At 43.9% G+C, this 21,150-nt stretch overlaps 6 protein-coding genes across 6 annotated transcripts in view; 2 read left to right on the plus strand and 4 right to left on the minus strand.

Annotated features, from left to right (window-relative positions):
* The window catches only part of LOC126556713 (mucin-5AC), a 469,299-nt gene extending 456,498 nt beyond the window's left edge, over nucleotides 1-12,801 (minus strand). Inside the window, exon 1 of the mRNA XM_050212157.1 lies at nucleotides 12,796-12,801. The gene's annotated coding sequence lies outside the window, so the exon portion shown is untranslated. The remainder of the gene's footprint in view (nucleotides 1-12,795) is intronic.
* The window catches only part of LOC126557535 (uncharacterized), a 272,688-nt gene that overhangs the window by 192,807 nt on the left and 58,731 nt on the right, over nucleotides 1-21,150 (minus strand). The gene's annotated exons all lie outside the window — the stretch shown is intronic.
* Nucleotides 468-2,498, minus strand: LOC126558280 (ionotropic receptor 75a-like). Its single transcript, XM_050214269.1, has 6 exons — nucleotides 2,091-2,498; nucleotides 1,894-2,021; nucleotides 1,649-1,822; nucleotides 1,146-1,587; nucleotides 913-1,066; nucleotides 468-844 (listed from the first exon to the last, which is right to left on the minus strand). The coding sequence occupies exons 1-6, from the start codon at nucleotides 2,481-2,483 to the stop codon at nucleotides 468-470; spliced, it is 1,668 nt and encodes a 555-aa protein (XP_050070226.1). The 5' UTR covers nucleotides 2,484-2,498.
* Nucleotides 5,135-7,160, plus strand: LOC126558470 (uncharacterized). Its single transcript, XM_050214491.1, has 7 exons — nucleotides 5,135-5,590; nucleotides 5,645-5,745; nucleotides 5,812-5,934; nucleotides 6,012-6,226; nucleotides 6,292-6,503; nucleotides 6,587-6,740; nucleotides 6,825-7,160. Exons 1-7 carry the CDS (start codon nucleotides 5,150-5,152, stop codon nucleotides 7,154-7,156), a joined length of 1,578 nt encoding a protein of 525 aa, XP_050070448.1. The 5' UTR covers nucleotides 5,135-5,149; the 3' UTR covers nucleotides 7,157-7,160.
* LOC126558380 (dnaJ homolog subfamily B member 12) lies at nucleotides 10,062-11,974 on the plus strand. Its single transcript, XM_050214389.1, has 6 exons — nucleotides 10,062-10,229; nucleotides 10,320-10,497; nucleotides 10,562-10,958; nucleotides 11,362-11,477; nucleotides 11,564-11,727; nucleotides 11,815-11,974. The coding sequence occupies exons 1-6, from the start codon at nucleotides 10,103-10,105 to the stop codon at nucleotides 11,922-11,924; spliced, it is 1,092 nt and encodes a 363-aa protein (XP_050070346.1). The 5' UTR covers nucleotides 10,062-10,102; the 3' UTR covers nucleotides 11,925-11,974.
* Nucleotides 15,269-17,817, minus strand: LOC126564896 (intraflagellar transport protein 56). Its single transcript, XM_050222024.1, has 3 exons — nucleotides 17,791-17,817; nucleotides 16,862-17,002; nucleotides 15,269-16,783 (listed from the first exon to the last, which is right to left on the minus strand). Exons 1-3 carry the CDS (start codon nucleotides 17,815-17,817, stop codon nucleotides 15,269-15,271), a joined length of 1,683 nt encoding a protein of 560 aa, XP_050077981.1.

Genomic DNA, 21,150 nt, shown 5'->3' on the forward strand with positions numbered 1-21,150 from the left:
AAGTTAATGAGGTACAGTAGAAGTCTTTGGCCTCGTTTTCGCCTGTGGACGAGTGCAACGGTTTCTAGGGATTACCGCCGACGATAAACTAACATCGCTATCCGTATGCGCGAGGTGTGTACGATTACCATCAGAATGTAGAAAGTGCCAGTTACCACCAGCAGTTCGTCTTGGTCGGCGTGATTGCACAATTCATTGTGGAAATCAATTTCGAATAAAGTGTTTCACCTTCTGCGAGGGCCTTGTGTGGTGTCTTCGTTTAACATGCAACGGTTAAAAACTCTGCACAAAACAGAGTTGTGGATTAAGTGGTTTAGATAAAAGTGTTGAACTATATCCCTTTGCCCTTTTAGCTTGCAAATTGCGCACGAAACACATACAAACTAAATAGTGATGTATTTCATAGTTTGGTGTGATTATCAGATGGCCAAGTACATAATGATGGTATGCAACTACCCATACAGCGTTTAATTAAGCCACACGAATCCTTCCGGAATTGTGAACTTCTTTTCATACCACCAGCGTTGGAGGCGCAGAAAAATAAACTCCCACAGTAACATCGCAACGCTCGCCGCCATTCCAACGGCCAGCAGGAGAAAGGCAAACTTCACATCGGTAAGATAGATTGGTTCCGTGTGGTTGTTACTCTGCTTATTGCACTTTGGTTTGGGAATGTAGCTCCGCGAGTGGTGATACGCCAGCAGTCCGCTTTCCTTTAGCAGTTGTAAATTAACCTTGAAAAGTTCTCGCAACGGGCTATCCTTAATCATCGGCAGATGTACGGTTCGTTGTGGATAAAGCTGAAGCTGCTGTAGTTCACAAATTTCCCGATCAGTAAAGGTATCTGGGGAATGAAACAATTTCGCTTGAGAGTTGTTTGGTATCGTAGTCACGCTTTACAACCGTACCGACCTATGATTAGTGCATTACCGTAGGAAGTTTCACTGTGAAATGCATAACCTCCGCGTTTGAGCAGCTGTATCCCGAACGATAAGTTCACAAACCCATACTTGTCGGGAAGAATCTTCTTTTCGTATAGCTTGAGTGCAATCGGGGTTTTGGTACGCTGTTGGGAAGAATTCACATCAATGTAAAGTGATCTTATAACCTCACCAAGCTGGCAGCAAAAGCGTTAGTATAGTTACATTGAAGAAATCACGCTGATAGCTCAAATCTTCGACGCACATCTTAATGTTACTGTCCGCCAGCTTTTCCAGTGTGTTTATTGTTTTCGGTGGCGTAATGAGCTGATATCCTACGATAAAGGTGGAGTAGAACTGTACCAACAGCATCGATGATACCATTGCAACCAGGATAAGCAGCTTGATTGAGGTCTGCAAAATGACACGATGGTGCAATCCCTGCTGGCACACTATTCCCACCGTACATAGAACGGTCTGCTCCACCAGAACATCAATGCTCGTTTGAGCACGATCTATGCGAGAAAGGCATAGCATAGATGCTGCTATGATCAGAGCAACTATACTGTAAGTTAGACCGATAGCCATCCAAAGTGAATTTTCAAACGGTAACAGGAAAATGTTGTTTTCGTTCAAACTTTTCGGATGCCGGAACACGGTGTAGAAGCTGGAGAAGAAATGGTAGTTAAGGATGGAAAGTTTGTGCAAAAACAGCCTCTTACACGTACGTTCCATGAGCGATTTCAATGGTAAAGTCACAGAGCGGCAAGCGTTCCACTGTCATTGCAAACGGTGTTGCTGAAAAGTCGACCATTTTGGTTTCTAGCTGTCCCGCTATACCGTTCGAAGAGTTTTTCCCAATAAGATCGAATCGCCAGTCAGTGGTCAGTACCAATACAAGCCTAGTTAGCGTAGTGAAAAGACAATAAATGTGTGACAGACATGAAGAAGATATTTCCTGTAAGTTAGTTACTTGAATTTAAGCTTCAACTGAAGTAGTTTGATCAGCTGGTAGCAGTGTGTGACGGCGCTGTACGATTTGGGTCGCTTTACGGAATTCAACTTCTCTATAAAAGGCTGCGGTTGATGTGTATTGGCAGTCTACAGGAAGAAGCGGGGAGAGAGTAGTTAATCCACCCTATAGCAAATCAAAGAAGGACTCGTTATTACCGACACTACTGTTCGAAGTTCTACCCCATTCAGTAAGCGACTCAGTGGATCCCGTCTGGGAAGCTCATTCAATGAAGATACAATCCCTAGCAGCTCGAAACTTACTGTACCTCCACGGCGTTTTACACTTCCCGAAACATCGTACACTTCGTAACGAGGCGGTGCGGCATCATCTTGTTCGTATCCATCCAACACCAGCGTAATCGAGGAATCGTAATTAATATTCTGATTAGCTAGTAAGCAGGTCACCTGTTCGTACTTTTTCCCCCCAAACATAAGCCATTGAAAGGTGCCATTAAAATAGATATTCGCCGATAGCTGGCTCAACACTCGATCCATCCCGGCGCATTCCAGGTTCAACGTGATGGCCGTTATGTAACGCTCGTAAAACATGTGCCGATGGAATTGGTGTTGCAGCGGGTTAGCTTTGCCGATGTCGATGTAGTAGATCGTGCCGAGAAATGATTTGGAGAGTGTTTTTGCAATATGGAGTACATCTCGATCAATCGGTTCCTGTGCACAGTGCAGCAGGATAAAACTAGTGGCGTAGCGTTGTTGCAGAAATTCTTCGATTAGTTGAGTACGGGAGGAACACAGTGATAAGTTTGGAGCTTGCAGAAGTAGCAGCGTAAAGGTTACAAGTTTCATCCTTGATGATGTGCTACAGTTGTTGGTAAAAGGATACAGGGCAGACGTTGGGGAAACTGCTACCGAGCGCTGTTGTTGCACTTTAAATACTTGTCTGGACACACACGCATATTTTCTAGGCAATTGTACTTGAATGAGTCTTTACATAATAGATTTGATTATCAATAACAGGCAATTATATGTCAGAGATAAACAGATAATGATTACTTTCAAAAGAAAGTTGCTAATAATAGGATGTTTTTAGATATTGCCTGCTGCCCGTAGGAATAAAAAATCATGTAATTAGGGCTGTTTATCAGAAGATGATCTTCAATGAAGGATTTAAAATTGTTGATGGCCAAATTATGATAATGACATACTTAAGTTGTCCGACGAGGAGGTAACTGCTAGAGTTTTTAATTTGTTAGCTAAAGATGGTAGTTAAAAACATATTGAATGCTTAAGATTCAATATTTTTTGCCTTAAATGGCTTAAATGCCTTAATGGCTCTCATCAGCGAATTTGTTTACAAAAAAAACCTCTAAATTTTTGCATGGATTCAGTCACCAAAGTCGCAAGACGTGTGGATACGGAGAAAGAACCACTAGCTAGTTGGGCTGTTTGGCGCTGGATATATCCGTAAGTCAAATATGAAGTATGATATATGGCGGTAGTCAAAGCCCGAAGAGTCCAACGTTTGGGGCTCGTGAATGCCAGACTCATGCCCCACTAGGTAGGTGCTCGTCAGCGACCCGTTTTGCACAAGGCATGGAGAAGCACAACGATCTCTTTGGCTGGATTAGGTGGAGTCAAGGATGGACGATTTCAGCCCTATACCAAGCTTCCTAGAAATGAATCGGCGACCATGCCATCACGACGTGCTCAGCGCTGAACAGGCAAAGAATAAGATATATCAGACCGCAATTTTACCTAGTAAATTGAGGTTCAAAGTCAAAAATTCACTGACAAAAAGCATTATAAAAATATAGGAGAATGAATCATGAGATCTGACAGGATCCAATAGGAAGATTTCGTTATGATAATGACCGCGAGGTTGTATACCATGTCCAGGAAAAAGAGCGCGAATAATAATTACTAGAGCCGAACGTTAAAATCTGAGTAAATTCGTAGTAGACTAAAGGACCAGATAAAATATCTACTTTTTCATCTAGAGAGGTCTTGCTTTTTCTAGCTTCTATAACTTAATTTTATCCGTAGCTCGATAGTCAGTTCTACGTATAAGGGGGACAGACCTGCCGTGAATTGATATCCGGGTCCTGCATTAGCAGACTGGCGTCTAAATCGTCTCGACCATCGGACAGCCCGAGAATACTCGATTGTATGTATTCCTGACTCTGATGGTCGATTCTGGGTATGGAAACGGCTATTACTAAATTCAAAATTCATTGTAGTTCTAATAGCCAGTATATTTCGAGCATAGTTTGCGATAAATTCATTCATTTACTATTGACAATTGCGATATAATTTAATAAAGCTCATGTTCCCTATCCCTACTAAATCGTAAATGTATACATCGAAATACCAACAGTCAATCAACAGTTGCAAACAACTACAAACAATGCCGCCGGTCAAAAGTAAAATTGCCGACAGAACATCAAATTGCTGCACGGGTTCCGTTCGATTGCTGTCATTGCTGCATCTGGAAAGTGATGCACAGTATCGGGACTCCAAAAAAACAGCCATCGATACGAGGAATTGAAATGACCCGTTTGAGACACTTTCTGAAGGGCGGGGCGACAGGTTTTGCATCCCAGATTCACTGTACAATGAGGATACATCGATGAAAGATCGAGTCCCGCCCGATGACAATGGATCACCGTTAAGCTGTTGAAGTTCGATTTTTTGTATGAAATGCTTCACCACAAACCTTCGCCCAAGACGAGAGGAATAGTGGAAAGTACTAGCAAAATGATACGCATCATTCTGAAGTACGCAAAATACACAAAGAACCTATCCGCAATTTAATGTATGAGATAGCACGACTATCGTCTTCTCGAGTCGGTCAATTAGTCTAATTATCTCTGGACAGGATAATGGGGTGACATATTTGTGCATTAGGTGCAGTTTAATGTTGATTACATACGGGGACCAAGCCAACAAGCTGAGAGTTCTATCAGTGGTTGAACAATCTTCGCCTTACTGCCGCGCAATGATGAAGCTTTGGACGATTTCTTTGCTGTTCTATCTTGTGTCTGCGCTTGCCATAAGAAGTGAACGCCTGGTGATGGATGTAGTCAACTGGCAGCAACTGAGAGTAGTGTACATTTTTCACTGTTTTAACCAGCAACATGGTTCGTGTGGTACCAAAGTACACGTCTTGTGTATATAACACATACTGTAAGGAACTTTTTCTCTCTCCAGAATTCATCCACCTAGTACATAGCGTGAGAAGCAACTCCAACTCCAACTGTATGGCGTTCGTGAATGTGGCGAGTTTTAGTGAGCAAAAGTTCGTTACCTCGCTGAAATCGGTTCATGTCAGGGTTGGTCTCATGGCCGACCTAAACTGTCCGGGTATGAACAGTGTGCTGCCGATACTTTCCAAACGAGGTCTTTTCAATGGGGAACGTTACCGTTGGTTTTTGTACGGGTTGCGTGCACTTGAGGAAAACAGGACGTTTCTTCAAAGGCTCAATATAACCGTTTCCTCCAATGTACTAATGTTTCTGCCGCGTGAGGTGGACTATGCGATTCTTGACGTTTGCGGACAGTGGAGGTTGAATGGTTGGTATGTAAGCTTTCTGCAAATTGGCAGCTGGAGCTTGAGCACGGGTTTGTTGGTGTGGAATAACGGAAGCATGTACGAACGGCGGCTGCTCCTGTCTGGGATGCAATTATCAGGAATAAGTAGGGTGCGTTGAATGAATTTCAAATAGAAGAAATGTTTAAATTTATTTAATCTTAAGGCTAGAACAATGGAAAGAAGTTCGTCGGATGGTGGAATGCAGGATGAACGAGCCTATGGATTACGGCTTTGGAATGTTTTATCCAAGTGGCACATCATCGGGTATGTATGCCTAAGGTCTGTCTAAGCCTGCCAAGAATCCTGTAACCAGAGTTTATGTCTCTACAGCATTACGGAAAATCTAACTGTGGGATACGATGCTCCAATGGCGGACTTTATCCTTGAACCGGTTAGGATTAAACAGACAGACATCCACCAACTTGACTACACGGCAGCAGTGCAAGATACACAGTGCGTATGAAGTTCCTCATTTTCTGCTCCATTTTGAAACTCAATTTTAAATTTTAAATTTCTCTTATCATCTACAGAACGATTCTTCTCTTTTTACACCCAAACGTTGACAGCTTGAATAACTCATTTTTGCGTCCCTTTCGTCCCTTAACAAGGTTGGCGATAGGGGCACTGCTTATTGTATTCAAGCTGCTGATGTACAAAGCGTTTAAGTTCGAGCAAGACCTGGATATACAACAGGACAGAGAAAATGGCTTTTTGGTGCTTGTGCTGGGGATACTTTGTCAGCAAGGTAAGCATGATGATGATCAAATGGAGAATTCTACTGAAGAAAAAAAAAACCCTGTTCATTCATAGGTTTCATCGAGAGCAGTAGAACGTACGCGAGTCGACTGACGTTGTTCAGTATGTGCATCTTTAGTATGCTGTTGTATCAGTTCTATCTGACGTATATCGTTAGTCTGTTGTTGGTCGTGCCACCGAAAAACATCCAAACGCTCAAGCAATTGGTGCAATACGAGTTTGGTGTTGCACTGGAAAATGTACCCGAAACGATGGAGTTCCTTAATGTAGGTTTTGTACAATCGTAACGCTACCGACAACATGTCACCTCTTAGACGGGATGTACTTTCATTTCCGCTGTCTTAAGTAGGACACGGAGGACAAATCTTTACTGACGTTGGTTCAAACGCAGCTGGCTAGAACCGGCAAAGTTTACCTTGACGTAGAGGAAGGAATCTCGGCCATTCAACGTGGAAGAAGTGCTTTCGTTTGCGATGCTTATCGTGCTTATCAACTGATACGGTGTACGTAGTTGTCGCCATTAATTGATAGCTTTGACATTAATTATTTGAATATGATGTACTGCTTATTTTGTTTCACCCATTCAGACCATCTCACTGATGAGCAACGTTGCGCCCTACAGGAAATTCCACTGACGGGTAAAACATCCAAACACCTGGCACTGAAGAAAGATCACCCTTTGGAGGAACAGTTTCGTATCACGGTGCAGAAGATCATCGGAACCAGTATCGTACAGTATGAGCGAAGCCTTTGTTACGCCGACAAGCCAAGGTGTGCCGAAAATGAGGTTAAAATGCCAGAGGTTAGCCTAGATCAGGTGTCCTCGGTGCTGGTACTGCTCGGTGGCACCATCATCGGAAGTATCGCTATTCTACTGTTTGAAATCACTGTCAGCAAGGTTTTGCGGGTGCGACACTGAGCTGCCTGTCTGAACTCTCGGCTGGTGGTATCCGGCTGAAAGTTGAAACAGTTCCACCAAAACCATCAATCAAATTTTCCTTGCAAATGGTTTTTGGTGAAAATTAAGCTTCTCTAATGTTCACTCTAGAAGACATATCACGAGTAGAAGATGAGGATATTATTTGCTTTAATATTAACGCACGGTTTAGTCGATGAAAGCTGTAAAAGTGCACCTTCCGGCAGTCATAAATAAGTGGCAAAAGCAAAACGGCTACTCACCCGATCCGAAGTCACCCATCCCGTGGCAGTGGCAATGTGTACTGGCGAGGGTGAAAGCTTTTGATGATTATTTACACGCAACCGACACCGGTGACGTAAAGCTGGGACGACGCGGTAACCACCGACACCATGGCGATTGTTCGTTTGTTAGTAGCGTCGGCACCGTTCGTTCCGGTGCTGTCCTAAAGACACGAAATGACCGCAGTTGTAACACGGATCGGAAAACATCGTTTCCCGTCAATCGTAACTCGTCATTCCATAAATCAAATAAACGTACCCCACACCCGGGACGACTACAACTGCTCTGTCTGCGAAGGGAATTTGACACTTAAAGGCACTTCCGGTACTTTTAGTCGGTTGTACTACTAGCTCTCGCCCAAAGTATTTATTGGCTTGCTGAGCTTGGCTTTTAACACAAATATACACAACCTATGAAATATGCGCTTTGGGCACGAAAGTCACAACAAGATTGCTTTGATCTTTTAAAGGCGCTGCACTGTTCAGTGAAGATATTAAATGCAGTACGGCTGATGATTGCCGAGATTATGGAGAACTCTTATATGGTACTTAGTTTTGCAGTGTTATTTTTTGGATGGCGCAACTGTGTTTATCCAAATCCACCTACCCCGGATCAGTGATATCGCTGCACTGACGGTGGCAGGTTTTGGAGGCTCAGCCGTTACCGAAAACTAAACAAAATCCGATAAAAAAGTTTTTCACCCAATCATAGCATACCAGCGGAACATATTGTAGTTTTGGGGGGCTTTCTGTGTCTGACGATATGGCCCCGGACGATTGAGGGGCAATGGTATGGCAAATTACCTTCGGGGGTAGCCGTCAGGCGCAAGACACGCAAAACTCGAAAAAGGGGAAGTATGCCAGGACATCTGGCCTGAAATCCGGCACGCCATCGAAAGGTGCTTCAGGTGCACTATCAGTATGGGACCAGGCGTTGGAGCCGGTGTTCGAGTTCGAGCAACTTATTCCTTCAGGGAGGCCGGCGTTTGATGTTTGATCGATAACGGGCCGAACTTAGCAGCAGCAGCAGCAGTAGCAGAAAAAAACTGTCGCGATGCCTCCGGAAGTGATGCGTACATATCTTCGGATTGTGACCCTCTAATGTATCTCACCCTTTTGAGGGGAGCATATTGACATGGATTTTTACGGATTAGGTTGGGTTGAAGCGCAACTGCACCACAAGGATATTCACGTTCGGGATGTCAATTGGTAAGGTAGTATAGATAAGGAAGCGCATACATTTGGATTCTCTGGATTGCTTAAGTGTCTCTATATAAATTGCTGATGCGCAAAAACCTGATAAGGCGGTTCTGATGCAGTCTGTCGGGTGATAATATTGTCTCGTAATCGGTGTCTAGTTGGCAGGTGGCTCGGTGTGTCGTGTATCCATGGCAATCGGTTAAGATGTGGCGGATGATGATGTTAACGCCAAAGAAGCTGTAGAGTGGAGGACTGGACTTATTGAGGATGTAGGAATGATTCAGACTTGCATGTTCTATTCGAAAACGGGATTAGAGTCGTTGGTGGTGGCTGGATTCGGTATCTTCCCATGAAGCGGTGTTGGGCTTGATGGGGCGGAGTTTGTTACTGAGATCTAGGTTTTGTGTTCCAGTGTTGGGAGACTTTGTTGTTGCTAAAGCGGATTGCTGGACGAAGCCGACCTCTTTTGGTCAGACGGTCAGCTTTCTCGTTTGCGCTGATCTCGTTTGCGCTGATGCGGAATTGAACCCGAAATCCAGCAGAAAACGATTGTCGGGAACGCAAGTATGGAGCCTAAGACCTGCATGTGGACGTCTATGGAGGTTTCGTGTTCCAAGGCGGCCAGAACACAAGCAGTGTGGGTGAAGATCACGTTCGGGCAGTCAGTAGTCCTTAGTTGACGGCTAGTTGGATAGCAATTGCCTCTGTACTTTAGAGGGCGTTTTTGCACGTTATTTAGGAGTTTCAAACAAAACACAGCCATGAATTATACATCAATAAGTCGTGCGTAGTTAAAAATATGCACAAAAAAAGCGATTTTTACACTATTGGAATTGGGAAAATTCCCTACATTACAAAAATGTACGTCAAGTAGAAGCGTTCCTTGTCCTTTGCTGCGATCCACGCGTACCGCACAATAACTGGTGAGAACTGAACCCCGCACACTAAATGGATTGCTTGACATTTGAACAACACACCATTGTGTGGCAGTGATGGCACGAGATAAACACAGTATCAAAAGCGCTAGTGTGAAAGAGAAAGGCTAGCTCTTATTTATGAAAAAAATACCTTCATCCTAGGATACGAAAGATAATGAAAAGATTTGGGAAGTGTGTCGATTAGATTGGAGCTAATTTTCACTTTTTTCTCCCATCCGTGTGTGTGAGTGTATTACCGCTTCGTTGCATTACCCGTTGCTGTTGCAGCTGTGCCGTTGGAAAGGAACATTTTTCCGCGGTGCGTATTTCCCGTAACACTCTCCCCATGGTATAGTTTGGTGGGTGTTTTGCAAGGGAGTTGATTTGTTTGCGTATTAACGTAATATTCGCCAACTTTGCTGCGTATTGCGTGTGCTGACTGGGCCACTTTTTTCATGCTGTACTCTGGTCGGTGTCTGTGTGTGTTTTTTTTCCTTCCCCAAATTAAAGGTGGTTCGGGATAGCTACCCGCAAGGGGATAAAAATAAACCATGAACAAGGAGGCAGCTGAGGACTGCGTGGAACGGGCCGTGAAGTACCTTGCCGAAGGTAAAATCGAGAAAGCGGAAAAACTTTTAAACAAATCGATTACACTCCATCCAACGGAACGGGCTAAAGGTAAGAGGAGGCAGGCGGTAGGGAGGGAGGTTTAATACCTTGACCTATCGCTGGGCTCTGACCACTACTGATCCGATTTGCACATTGTAGAGCTGCTTAACAAAATCAAATGCGGAGCGTACGCGGAAAGTGCTCCATCAGGTAACACGTCCGACGATGGCGTCCGGCAGCGAGGCACGGCCAAGGGTTCCGCACCGAAGGCGGAAAGTGGTAACGAGACGGTAGAATACACACCGGAACAGCTGGAAGCAGTAAAACGGATCAAGAAGTAAGTTTGAAGCTCAAAATCAGACCAATTGTATTGATTATTTTGTTCGGGGGTTTCTCTTCAGGTGCAAGGATTACTATGAAGTGCTTGAGGTAGCGAAAGATGCGACCGAATCCGATATAAAGAAGGCCTACAAGAAGCTGGCCCTGCAGCTGCACCCGGACAAGAACCATGCACCGGGTGCGGTGGAAGCATTTAAAGCGATCGGCAATGCGGTCGCCATCCTGACGGATGCTGACAAGCGACGATCGTACGATCTGTACGGTCCGGAAGAGCATCATCAACCGACGGCGGCACGCAAAACGCGCTACCAGTACGATTATGCGTATACGCGCGGGTTTGAGACCGAGTTTACGGCCGAGGAACTGTTCAACATGTTTTTCGGGGCCGAAATCCCAACTCAGCATGTGTACACACGACAAAGACGGTTTCACCGTGCCGAACAGCAGCAGTACAGGGAGGTAATGTACGATAATCGATACGATGCTTAGGAATCCCTATACCCTTCCCTATCGGAATCCTGATTCTCTTCCTGTTCGCTTCTTGATCACGAATATCCTCATTTAAATCTCGCACCGTGTCGGAATTCAGTATGGGATTCAATCCGGGAAACCATGCCGATCGGTCTGATTGGAGCTCGAAACTCCATCACTTCGAAAAGTTCCCATCACTACAACGTATCTAGTGGTTGAAGATGCGTGATTCGGAATTTTCGAAAATTCAAGCCCTAGGAAGATTAGATTTGGATCCTGATTGGATTTGGAATTTGATTGAGATTTGGTTCTAATATTCCAATCTCCATTGGGATTCGCTTTTCCCAACACTAAACGATTCCCTTATTCACGGTAATGTTTCTATTTCCAGCCCCAATCTGGGATTGCCGCGTTCATCAATCTGCTGCCAATTATACTGCTTATCGCGCTGTCTATGATGTCGTCGTTTTTCATTTCGGATCCAATCTACAGCCTTACACCGAGCCAGTAAGTTACACTTGTGCGAGGGTCGTTATACCGCTACTTGGACCCCGAGAGCGTATTGAAATCATTTTTTTTTTCGATCCTTACAGAAAATTTTCGGTCGCTCGCAAAACGAACCAACTGAAGATACCGTACTATGTGAAGGATAACTTTCATTCCGAGTACCAGGGATCGGTCGGTCGGCTAGAAGCATCAGTGGAGGAGGAATATTTAAACAATCTAAAGCATTCCTGCTACCGAGAGCGAAATTACAGTAAGTAATGTTCCCTCTCTTTTCCTCCGTTGATCTGTGATATTCTGATGCTTTGAACTAATCGTTTTTGTATTCGAATCCTTGCAGAAGACACGATGCTAATGAAGGCACGAAACTTTGGCGACCGAGAGCTTTACCATAAGGCGCAAAGCATCAACACACCGTCTTGTGATAAATTACAAAGTTTACACAACTAGTCAAATGCAGCCAAATCGTGGTTTTTCTACTACGACAGCTGAGCGCAATTGTGCAATAACGGTGGTTCCATACCATTTTTTTTTCGCAGCACTTGGAAAGGACCCACAAAAACCTACACACACATACACACACACACACAAATACATAGGACGGCGCGTACGAAACACGTACGCAGAGTGTAAACTGGCACGCATCCATTTTCTACAGTACAGTTTGTTCTTTGTTTTTATGGATGAGATTGTGGAATTGCCGGATGCCAGACACGTCCGAATGCTCCTGTTTGTGACGGTCAATCCTTCGGTAACAAGGAACCAGCTACAGATAAAGGTAATAGATAAAACAAATATTTCATCACGACCGTGTCTGTCGGCCACAACCGACAGCTTTAAAAAAAATCTGTGTCAACGGAAAAAGAAAGAGAGAGAGAGAGAGAAAGGAGTCCCCTTAAATTGATAGGTTAAATGTTGTTAAACCTTTTGTTGTTTTATTTTTTAATAGGGAGGAAAGAAGTAAAAAAAAACATAGCAGAAATAATAGCGAACGACGATGTATAGCGGCTTACGCGCGATAGAAATACTTCACGAAAGAATGCAATTTATCAGAAAAAAAATCCGCCGACGCTGTCCGTTAGGGCACATGGTTTGCGGTTGTAATTTATGAAAGTCCTACCTTCCTTCTTTGAAATAAACACGAAATCATCCTAAATCTGTTTGACTGGTTCGCCTAATGTTCCATGTTCAGTTGCCGAAAAGAGTACTGATGATGCCGTAACTATTAATAAATTAATTAACGAAACATACTGATTGTTCTACCTGTTCATAAAGTACGTAAATGTCTTCATATCTGATTCTGTCCTAAACGCTGATTAACCTTTTTGCAAGGTGTGTATTGGGGCTTTTAGTATTCTACATGACATCGCTCTCATGGTGCACTGAAGTTGGACTCTAGTTGGGTGTAATTTCAATCATCCACAGTAACGACTAGTATGTGCCGTCAAATGCCCGGTCGCCGAGCTATGACCGGGCATATTGTTGAGTTGATACAGCGTCAAACAGCTATTGGAAAAAAAAAACACTTTTGAACTTTGTTGGTTAAAACCTCCATTATCATATGCCCGATATTTCTAAGTTACCAGACGATTTAAATTCTGAAGTACACACATCCACGCATCACACGCATCCACGCTTCATCCACGACACGCATCGGAACCCAAGCTTCAAATCCCTTCCAGACAGTTCCCCCCGCAATGACACTGGCCCAACTACGTGGAGTGAATGAGTCTAGTAACCCATTAGATGGCTGGTGTGACCCATAAAGATTTTCGTTAAGCCAAGAAGAAGATTGGCGATCGTGGAATCGCCTCCACTTACTATTGAAGGCAAAGAGAATCTTTCAACTTTTGTTGGCGATCACGTCGAAGTTCCTAGTTCCTGCACCAATGATATAAGTTCTTCCGGATAATGTAGGACTGTGTGTTTAGATCGATTTCAATTCGTCCTCCTTTACGATAGAGATCCGGGTTTGTCTCGATGATGCTTGATCATTTTAAGAGCAGGACATGATTGATGTCATATGTGTCCTCGGTAGCCGTTGTCTCGAGAGTTCATGCGATGACTGATAGCGAAGACCCTCGGACATTCCAAGAGCACATGTTCTGGTCCACATATGACAGGCAGTGCATCTCTGGTATGAGTCACATTCATTGAAGAGAACATTGGAAGAAGTCCTGTCCTGTTAATAGTTCTTGGGTTGTGGGCAACAAAAATAATATTGAAAACGAACTGTTTGCTAGTTGGAAACGCTTGATTTATAGAATATGATTACATGTAATATAATGCTTTACCGTGCACTATACTGTGTAACATACACCGGATGTGCACATTTTTCAAGCGTTTTGTATTTTTTTTGGGTAATGCATGTCCTAAATTAACCGCTTGGGCATGTTTTCTTACGTCTCGTAAAAATTCAATACACGTCGAGTAAGTGGGTAAGCTCTAAAGTTTCAACCAATTCGTCGTGCTGGAAGTAACGGCAAGGTTAGAGAAGGCATGGCTATGCTGTTTGCTGGTTTTACTACGCACAACTAAGTATTGTACCTCGGTTGCAAGTGCTTCTCATCCCCCTCCACGGTCCTTTAACCTACAGCCCATTTGTGTGAGGTATCGGGGTGAGAAAAAGTTTGCTCCATTCATCGTGGCAGGTGGCAGATGGTTTTTGTCGTGCGGTTTGCTAGAAGAGTGCTCTTTTGCGGTGCTTTACAAATTTTTGACTTTTAGTTTCTTCCCCACGTACCCGGTCACGGGTAAACTCCCGTAAACTTCTTTTTGGGTGACTGCGCCTGAGCGGTATCCGGTTAGATGATAATATGCACAACCATTTACCATAATTCTACCGGTTGCACTAGCGAAACTTGAGCAGCATTTGGTTTTGTCAGGTAAGAAAAAGTCATACGCACGTACACAAACCACCATACCAGGACACAAATTGAAAAGAATCATGATAAGAACGCAATAAACTTTAAGCAATACAGCAAGGCAAAATCAGCATAATAGAGGCAACCAAAAAAAAAAAAAAAACGAATATCTCACAAGAAGTGTACTTCTGAGATGAGATAAAACATTGTAGATAAATTGTACACTCCACAAAAAAACAAGTTTCTTTAGAGCAATTGGCTAAAAACTTTTTCGAAAAGGGTTGACAATGAACTACGATGCCATGTTACAATTTTCCTCGTATTTCAGCTCTTATCCTAGCTAATTAGGCAAAAGTTTAAATTAATCTAGATATTCTGCTGAAGAAAAACGACAAGAAACGAAGCATAATCTTTATGAATGGGACTGAATGATAAGAAACGAATAAACCACTGATCAAACGAGGTGCTTGAGATAAAATTTGAATCTCACCGTGCACATCGACACTTAAGCGACCGCGTGTCCATCGAATAGCGTGTAGTGTATCCCTGAGTGCATCATCCCTGCGGGGTGAAAAATGGCTGCCGGCCAAAAGTTTCACGGTCATCGATTTACCACGAAGCGATGCACTTCATTTGATGGTTCGTGGAAGTGAATTATGTGTTGAGTGAAAAACACACTCTCCAACACTCATAAAAAGCGGCAGTAAAACCACATCGTTACAGAAGAGTTTTCAAAAGCGTATGGATAAGTTATCCGAACCTGTGCTATTGTGCATGAGAATGGGATTATAAGTCCTAAATTTACACCTTCCGAATCCGGACGGCCATTTTATTTGCATATAAATCGATCGTTGTGAAGTGTAAATGGTGCATTGATGGTTTTCATATTCGGTTGAAATCTTGTTGGAATTGTGTGTGTTTGTGCCTCCCTTACTTAATACTACTTGCAAACCGTCGAATCACACGCAACATTCCTTCCGCCTGAGCGTTAGTGGAATCCCGCAGCAGAGAAATGATCTCGGACACACCACCGGGTGGTGCTCCACTGCCCCGTTTCGCCAGTATGGCCTGTACTGCACCGGCACAAGCACCACGCTTTCCCTCCCAGTACTCCGGGTTTGGATCCAACTTTTCCAGCGTATCGAAAGCCTTCGCCGCAATCCAAAACTCCCCTACACGATAGCTATCGTTTGCGATCAGCTGCAGCAACGCGAACGCGTCCGGTGTAGAATCCTTCGTCAGGAAGATATTCCAAGCCTGGTCCGCGTGGCCCGCGTGTATGTGACATTTGGCCAACACCATCGAGAAGGTACTGTCCGTCTTGATGGTGATGTCGTGTATCTGGAGCAGCAGCTCTTCGGCCTCCTTGTAGTACCCGGTGGCCGCCTTCGCCTGTGCATAGTTATAGTTGAACGTGTCATCGTTCACGAAGTAGCTGCGGATCGAGTTAAGGTACACCAGCACCTCCTCAAACTGGCCGTACAGAAAAAACGCGGACGCCATACTTTGCCGCCCCGGGATGGTGTCACACTCGGACGCTGATCCACCGACAAGATGCAGACATTGTTGAGCATTCTTGAGATGCTCTTTCGAGCCGGTCTCCTGACCGAGTGCCGCATGTACTACACCCTTCAAGATGTACTCCTGCGGTACCGTGGGTTGTACTTCCTTCATCAGGTAGTGTGCCTCCTGGATCTCTCCCCGGCGCAGATGATGGATGGCCAGGTTAAGGCGTGCCTCCGGTACGATGTCGATCAGCTGAGGCAGAACCTGTAGCGCTCCTTCACCGTTTCGGAACACGACCAAATTGTGCTGGATGAGATCCGCCCCGAACGTACCACTCTCGACCAGATGCTTTATCTCCTGCTCCGCAGCTCTTCCATTGAACAGCCGGAACCGGTTGCAAGCCTTCAGATTGATGGCGATCGTACTGTCCGGGAACTGGTTCAGGTACAGATCGAGCACCTCCTGCGAAATGTCGTAGTAGTCCAGCTTGTAGTAACAGATCGCTACGTACACATTCAGTGCAAGCAGATCCTTATTGTCCAGCAGGACACGCTTGTAAATATCGATCGCTTCCTGATAGTGAGAGCGCAGATAGTGCATCCCGGCCAGGCTAAGCTGATCTTCTACCACGTCTCGCAGTGAACCGTGCAACTCCATAAGCCGATCCTCGTCGCTGAGTTTGTGTGCGAGATGAAACAGAAGCCGTATCTTGAGCGGACTTTGCGGCAGTTCCTCCACCAGCTTCTGGGCTTCATCATACATGCCGAGATAGAACATGCACACGCAAATGTTGAGTGCTACATCCTTCAGCGTACCGTCCGCTGCGTAGATCTTTTCGTACAGCTGCAGGGCACGCTTATACTCGCCGATATGAAAATCGCAAAATCCCGTCCAAAGTTGCTTGAGCTGTTCCGGTACCTCGTCGTAATCTTTCGAGCACTAGCAGAAAAAGATGGTATAATATCATTTGCGTGTCTTCCGTTTAAAGGTAAGCAAATGAAGAATGGTTTATTTTACCTGAAGGACAGTTTTCGCTCCAATGTAGTCGCGCTTGAGAAGAAACTCTTCGAACGAAGGGATGGTAACGGTGCGCACTGTTCCGGAACCAGCGGAATTGCGGTTCCCTTTGGCCGACTCGGACTTTGTACGAGAAAGTATCTGGAATGGACAGGTTTAAAGGGATTATTTTAACACAATATTTGAGAGGATTGTTCCTTACCATTTTGCTGACAACGTGTGATACGGCAACCCGGTTGTAGTTGCTGTTTGTTTGTTTCGCATGGTGAGTTGCTATGGTTACGAAGGCAACGGTTGACGCAAGCGTGTTTGTTATGCCTCTTTTGTTGTGGATTGTGGGTCGATCCGAGGGAAAGGGACAGTTGGACCGGAACCTGCCCGAAGCGTCAGAACATCTCTCCCTTCGTTGAACCGTTAAAAACACGAGTGTAATCCGTGTGAACGATTTTACCCGTCAGTATTCCTAAAAGATTCACTCTGTCTGATCACTAATAACAACTATATGTCCAGCGAACAAGTGACAAGAGACTAAAAACACCTTATTGATCCAACATTGTTTTTTTTTTTTTCAAAATTTTATTTACATTACATTTGTTTTCCGGTTCTCTGCCCCCGGCGATGTTTGGAAAGATCAGTCGATCGCTAGTACAACGTAGAATGAACGATTGGCCATCGTCAGAAGGTTTAATGCGGCACGGCGTTGGTGACCACATAGCTGGATTTCGGGATAACACACTGTACAAGGAAGGCCAAAGGTCAATCCCCACCCTCTCAGTAGCTTTGATTTCTAAGAACCTACTTCACGGAACTAAATCCAAATTTTTCGGAACAATTTTGTCAATTTCTAATCAAGGACCTCTCGAGATTGAAGTCCCTAAAAAGAATGATAGGTGATAGGTTTACTGTTGCAAGGTGAGCGCACGGCGAACCTCGTTGGCGAACTTGGCGATGGTCATCGCACAAAGGCGTCTTGTATGCCAGGCTGGAATGAGGCCCGACATTGGGTGATCGAATCTATTCCGGGGACAAGTGAGGGACACTATTTCATGAGTTCCTGAAAATCGTAGCTATATGTAAAGCTTCATTCGAAATTAATTAATAAAAACCACTTCCATGGCTTTACCATACATCAATGAAAAAAGAATCAATAATAAGCACTCTCATTTGGCTTTCAGATAACACGCCAGACAAAGATTAATTGTCAGCCGCGATGGGGCTTTTGTCGATTGATGTGCGAGTGTGGCTTATTTAATTATCGCCACGCTTTGCTTGGAAAAAATTCAAAAAAGTGTACCCCCAACACGTTGAGCTTTGGTGCGTGCCTGTTGAATCGAAAAATTGTACACACACGCATACGTACATGTTATTTTGTGCTTGATTTATCTTGTCCCAAGTAGAGACATGCATGGAGTGTGAGTTTTCATCCCCAAACCAGTAAAACATTGGGGCTTAACAGAGATTAAAGAACGGGATTAACATTACGGTCGAATGGAGGCATTGGAACATTGGTCATCCGATTAATATTGACAGTATTTCACCCAAAAAATTTCCACACTACAAGAGACATGTTGGAAAAAACGGATGATATGCGTTCATGGTCAAACAACCCATTTTCTTTTCGTTTACGGCCATCTCACTTCCGGCAAGGATCACAAGCTTCAAACGGTAGACGATAATCGTTAAACGTAGTTTGTGGCGTACAACGAACGGTCATTAGACTGGCCAGAAAATGGTAACCGGTGCGTCGAAACAGGTGGCTATTGGTAAATAGGATTGAGGATTAATTTCTGCACCCATAAAGCTACGCCGGGGTACGGCACACGACGTCTGATGAGCCTCGGTGGACCATTGCCTTACCACGGATACGGGTAATGTGTCCGGTGGAATAATTTTCACACATTCATGTCCGGTTACAGCACCATTTTCCATGATGGGATTAGTTTGCAGCACTCGGGTGGAGTCGCTTTGTTGCGGTTTTATGTACGTTACATTATGCATGTTCACAAACGCCTACCGATGGCGTCCAAATTCGACTTGACATCAGATATTGTACGCAAAGCAACTTTCTAGGCTCGGTTCGGTTGGTTATGAAAAATACGAAACAGTTCATTTAGGTTCACCAACATGGGACTCTACACAAAGTCGGCTAGTTCTGAACTATTCGGGATGAGTTACATCGAGCATCATTGTGTCGGCAACACGGTGCATAGCAGCACACGGTAGACAACAATTTTGGGAACTTTTAAGCTAACACCATTAGGTCAGTACTACCTCCAGCCGAAATGATAGTGGCTGCAATTCAACCGAACGCTGCCGGAAACAGCTGCTAGATAGGATAGGGCTTAGCCGTTGTTGTGTCGTCAGGATATAGCAAAGGCTTAGGTTGAGGTCATGTTTTTCGTTCCTCAGCGCCTGAACGTGTGCTGGATGACTGGGAAATTTTAATGCACAGCCATGCTCAGCACTCGATACTAATAGGCGATGTAAATACAAAACCGTAAGCCTTATATACACACACTCACACACGCACACTCGTAGGAGAGTTTAGTTTTGATTTTCAAATTTTTTTGACATGTTCACTTTAAAGCGCACCCATCTGCCCATCCACACACCGTTTCGGGAGATGTTACAAATTAAATGTTTACTTCGCACATGCATACGTATTTTCACCAACAATTAGTCACCGTGAAAACGGGGTGTGGGTGGGGAGGGGGTTTTTGTTTGCCAAAAAGCGCCTGCAGCAGATTTTTGGTCATCCGTTTTGCATGTTTTTCGATGCACCGCTGCCTGCAGCTGCACTGCTGGTGCAGATGTCGTTTTTTACTGTACAACGGTTCCAAGCGAATGCAAATAGAAAACGGGCCAATAATCCAGGTCAGCGTTACGGTTGGGTCAAATTGATAGAGTATGGGAACGTCACAGTTTATGATGCGTGAAGACATCAGCTAGAAATCTATTGCTATGGTACGGTGAATGGTGTAACATGGTTTATGTTTTTGTTATTTTTAGTAAAATTGATAAAATTGACATTGAAAGCTTTTATTTTTATTGTTCCATACACTTTGTTTAAGCAAATAAAACATATTGATCCACTCTGATAAGTCAATTGCCGCTGGTTTTTTCACTTTCCTTTCCCGGAATAAACAAGCTGAAGTTGGGTCCTTCAAGTTAAATTTCCTGGATATGAGTAATAATGTTGAAACCATCGATTGAAAATTCGACCCCGAAACTCGAGGTTGTGCAAACTGTGTATTGTCCAAGTGAGTGCTTAACTTAACAAATATGGTTCGGGCAAAACACCTAAAAGCATAAACACAGGGAATGTTAATGTTTTCTAAACCATTGGCAAGGTGAAGCTGTAATATTAGAGCTTTTAGAGAACCACCTCAAGTATCCACCTCAACAAAAACGAAAAGACTCTCGGCGTGAACGATTGAGACCTTGTTTCTACCTTGAAAATAGCGGTGTGACACCGTAACTGGACGATAAAACTTTAGCTCCACTGAGCCCTGGTGGTAGGGAAAGTTTTTGGCACATTTTTCCAACATGAAAAACTGAACCTTGACTGATTTTGGAATGAAAGTGTGCTGAAATTGATTTTTAGGTTCGCCGTTGGTTATTGAACGAGCGAAACAGAAAATTTCGTTTTGTTTTTAAAGAGGGAAGGAATGATCTGGTAGTGTGCTTTATTGAATTGCTTTATATATTTTTTGTGTGTACGATGAGTTCTTAAAAAAATTGATAACTTCAGAAACACAACACTTAAGAACACAACAGATAATTGATTTATTATTTATTTTACATGACATTTCAGTCACATATTTGTTACACATCGGAGGTGATACATTATCATGCGAACAGGATCAATTATGTGGGCGTGATAAATGGTTAAATGTGGCCGTTCGATGCCAGAGGCGACAGTCTTCACTTGGGAGGACCCGGGCTCAAAACCCATTCCCTCGACCTCTCCCTCGTAGTGAATACTGACTATCCATCTACGTGATATCAACAAGTCTTAGTAATCATTCGATGATCGACGTGGCCTAATAGGTCGTTATGCCAAGAAGTAGAAGAAGTTAGTTAAGTAAACAATGCATTGATCCAAAGAATTGTGTACGATTGATGTTTTGCTTCCACCAAGCATTAAGCAGCATTAAGAAATTATATAGTTGAAACTGATTGCATTTCTTCCGATCAAGAAAAAAACCCGCGATTACCTCGCTTGAGTTAAGGAAAATTGAAGTGATCAAAATAACACTTGGTCAAGTTTTCTTTTTTACTTCACGCAT

The sequence above is a fragment of the Anopheles maculipalpis genome, chromosome 2RL (assembly GCF_943734695.1).
Source record: "Anopheles maculipalpis chromosome 2RL, idAnoMacuDA_375_x, whole genome shotgun sequence".
In the NCBI taxonomy this organism is placed as follows: Eukaryota; Metazoa; Arthropoda; class Insecta; order Diptera; family Culicidae; genus Anopheles; species Anopheles maculipalpis.

What these genes read in the sequence shown, in the direction of transcription:
- LOC126564896 (XM_050222024.1), bottom strand. Translation starts at nt 17,817, where the DNA reads ATGACCATCGCCAAGTTCGCCAACGAG. An exon ending in TCGCCAAGTTCGCCAACGAG is followed by an intron (nt 17,003 to 17,790) that starts GTTCGCCGTGCG and finishes TGTCCATTCCAG; the next exon opens with ATACTTTCTCGTACAAAGTC. An exon ending in GAGCGAAAACTGTCCTTCAG is followed by an intron (nt 16,784 to 16,861) that starts GTAAAATAAACC and finishes TTTTTCTGCTAG; the next exon opens with TGCTCGAAAGATTACGACGA.
- LOC126558280 (XM_050214269.1), bottom strand. Translation starts at nt 2,483, where the DNA reads ATGTTTTACGAGCGTTACATAACGGCCATCACGTTGAACCTGGAATGC. An exon ending in CAGTTGAAGCTTAAATTCAA is followed by an intron (nt 1,823 to 1,893) that starts GTAACTAACTTA and finishes TACGCTAACTAG; the next exon opens with GCTTGTATTGGTACTGACCA. An exon ending in ATTGAAATCGCTCATGGAAC is followed by an intron (nt 1,588 to 1,648) that starts GTACGTGTAAGA and finishes TTTCTTCTCCAG; the next exon opens with CTTCTACACCGTGTTCCGGC.
- LOC126558470 (XM_050214491.1), top strand. Translation starts at nt 5,150, where the DNA reads ATGGCGTTCGTGAATGTGGCGAGTTTTAGTGAGCAAAAGTTCGTTACC. An exon ending in AAACGATGGAGTTCCTTAAT is followed by an intron (nt 6,504 to 6,586) that starts GTAGGTTTTGTA and finishes TGTCTTAAGTAG; the next exon opens with GACACGGAGGACAAATCTTT. An exon ending in TGCTTATCAACTGATACGGT is followed by an intron (nt 6,741 to 6,824) that starts GTACGTAGTTGT and finishes TCACCCATTCAG; the next exon opens with ACCATCTCACTGATGAGCAA.
- LOC126558380 (XM_050214389.1), top strand. Translation starts at nt 10,103, where the DNA reads ATGAACAAGGAGGCAGCTGAGGACTGCGTGGAACGGGCCGTGAAGTAC. An exon ending in TCCAACGGAACGGGCTAAAG is followed by an intron (nt 10,230 to 10,319) that starts GTAAGAGGAGGC and finishes TGCACATTGTAG; the next exon opens with AGCTGCTTAACAAAATCAAA. An exon ending in CTACCGAGAGCGAAATTACA is followed by an intron (nt 11,728 to 11,814) that starts GTAAGTAATGTT and finishes GAATCCTTGCAG; the next exon opens with AAGACACGATGCTAATGAAG.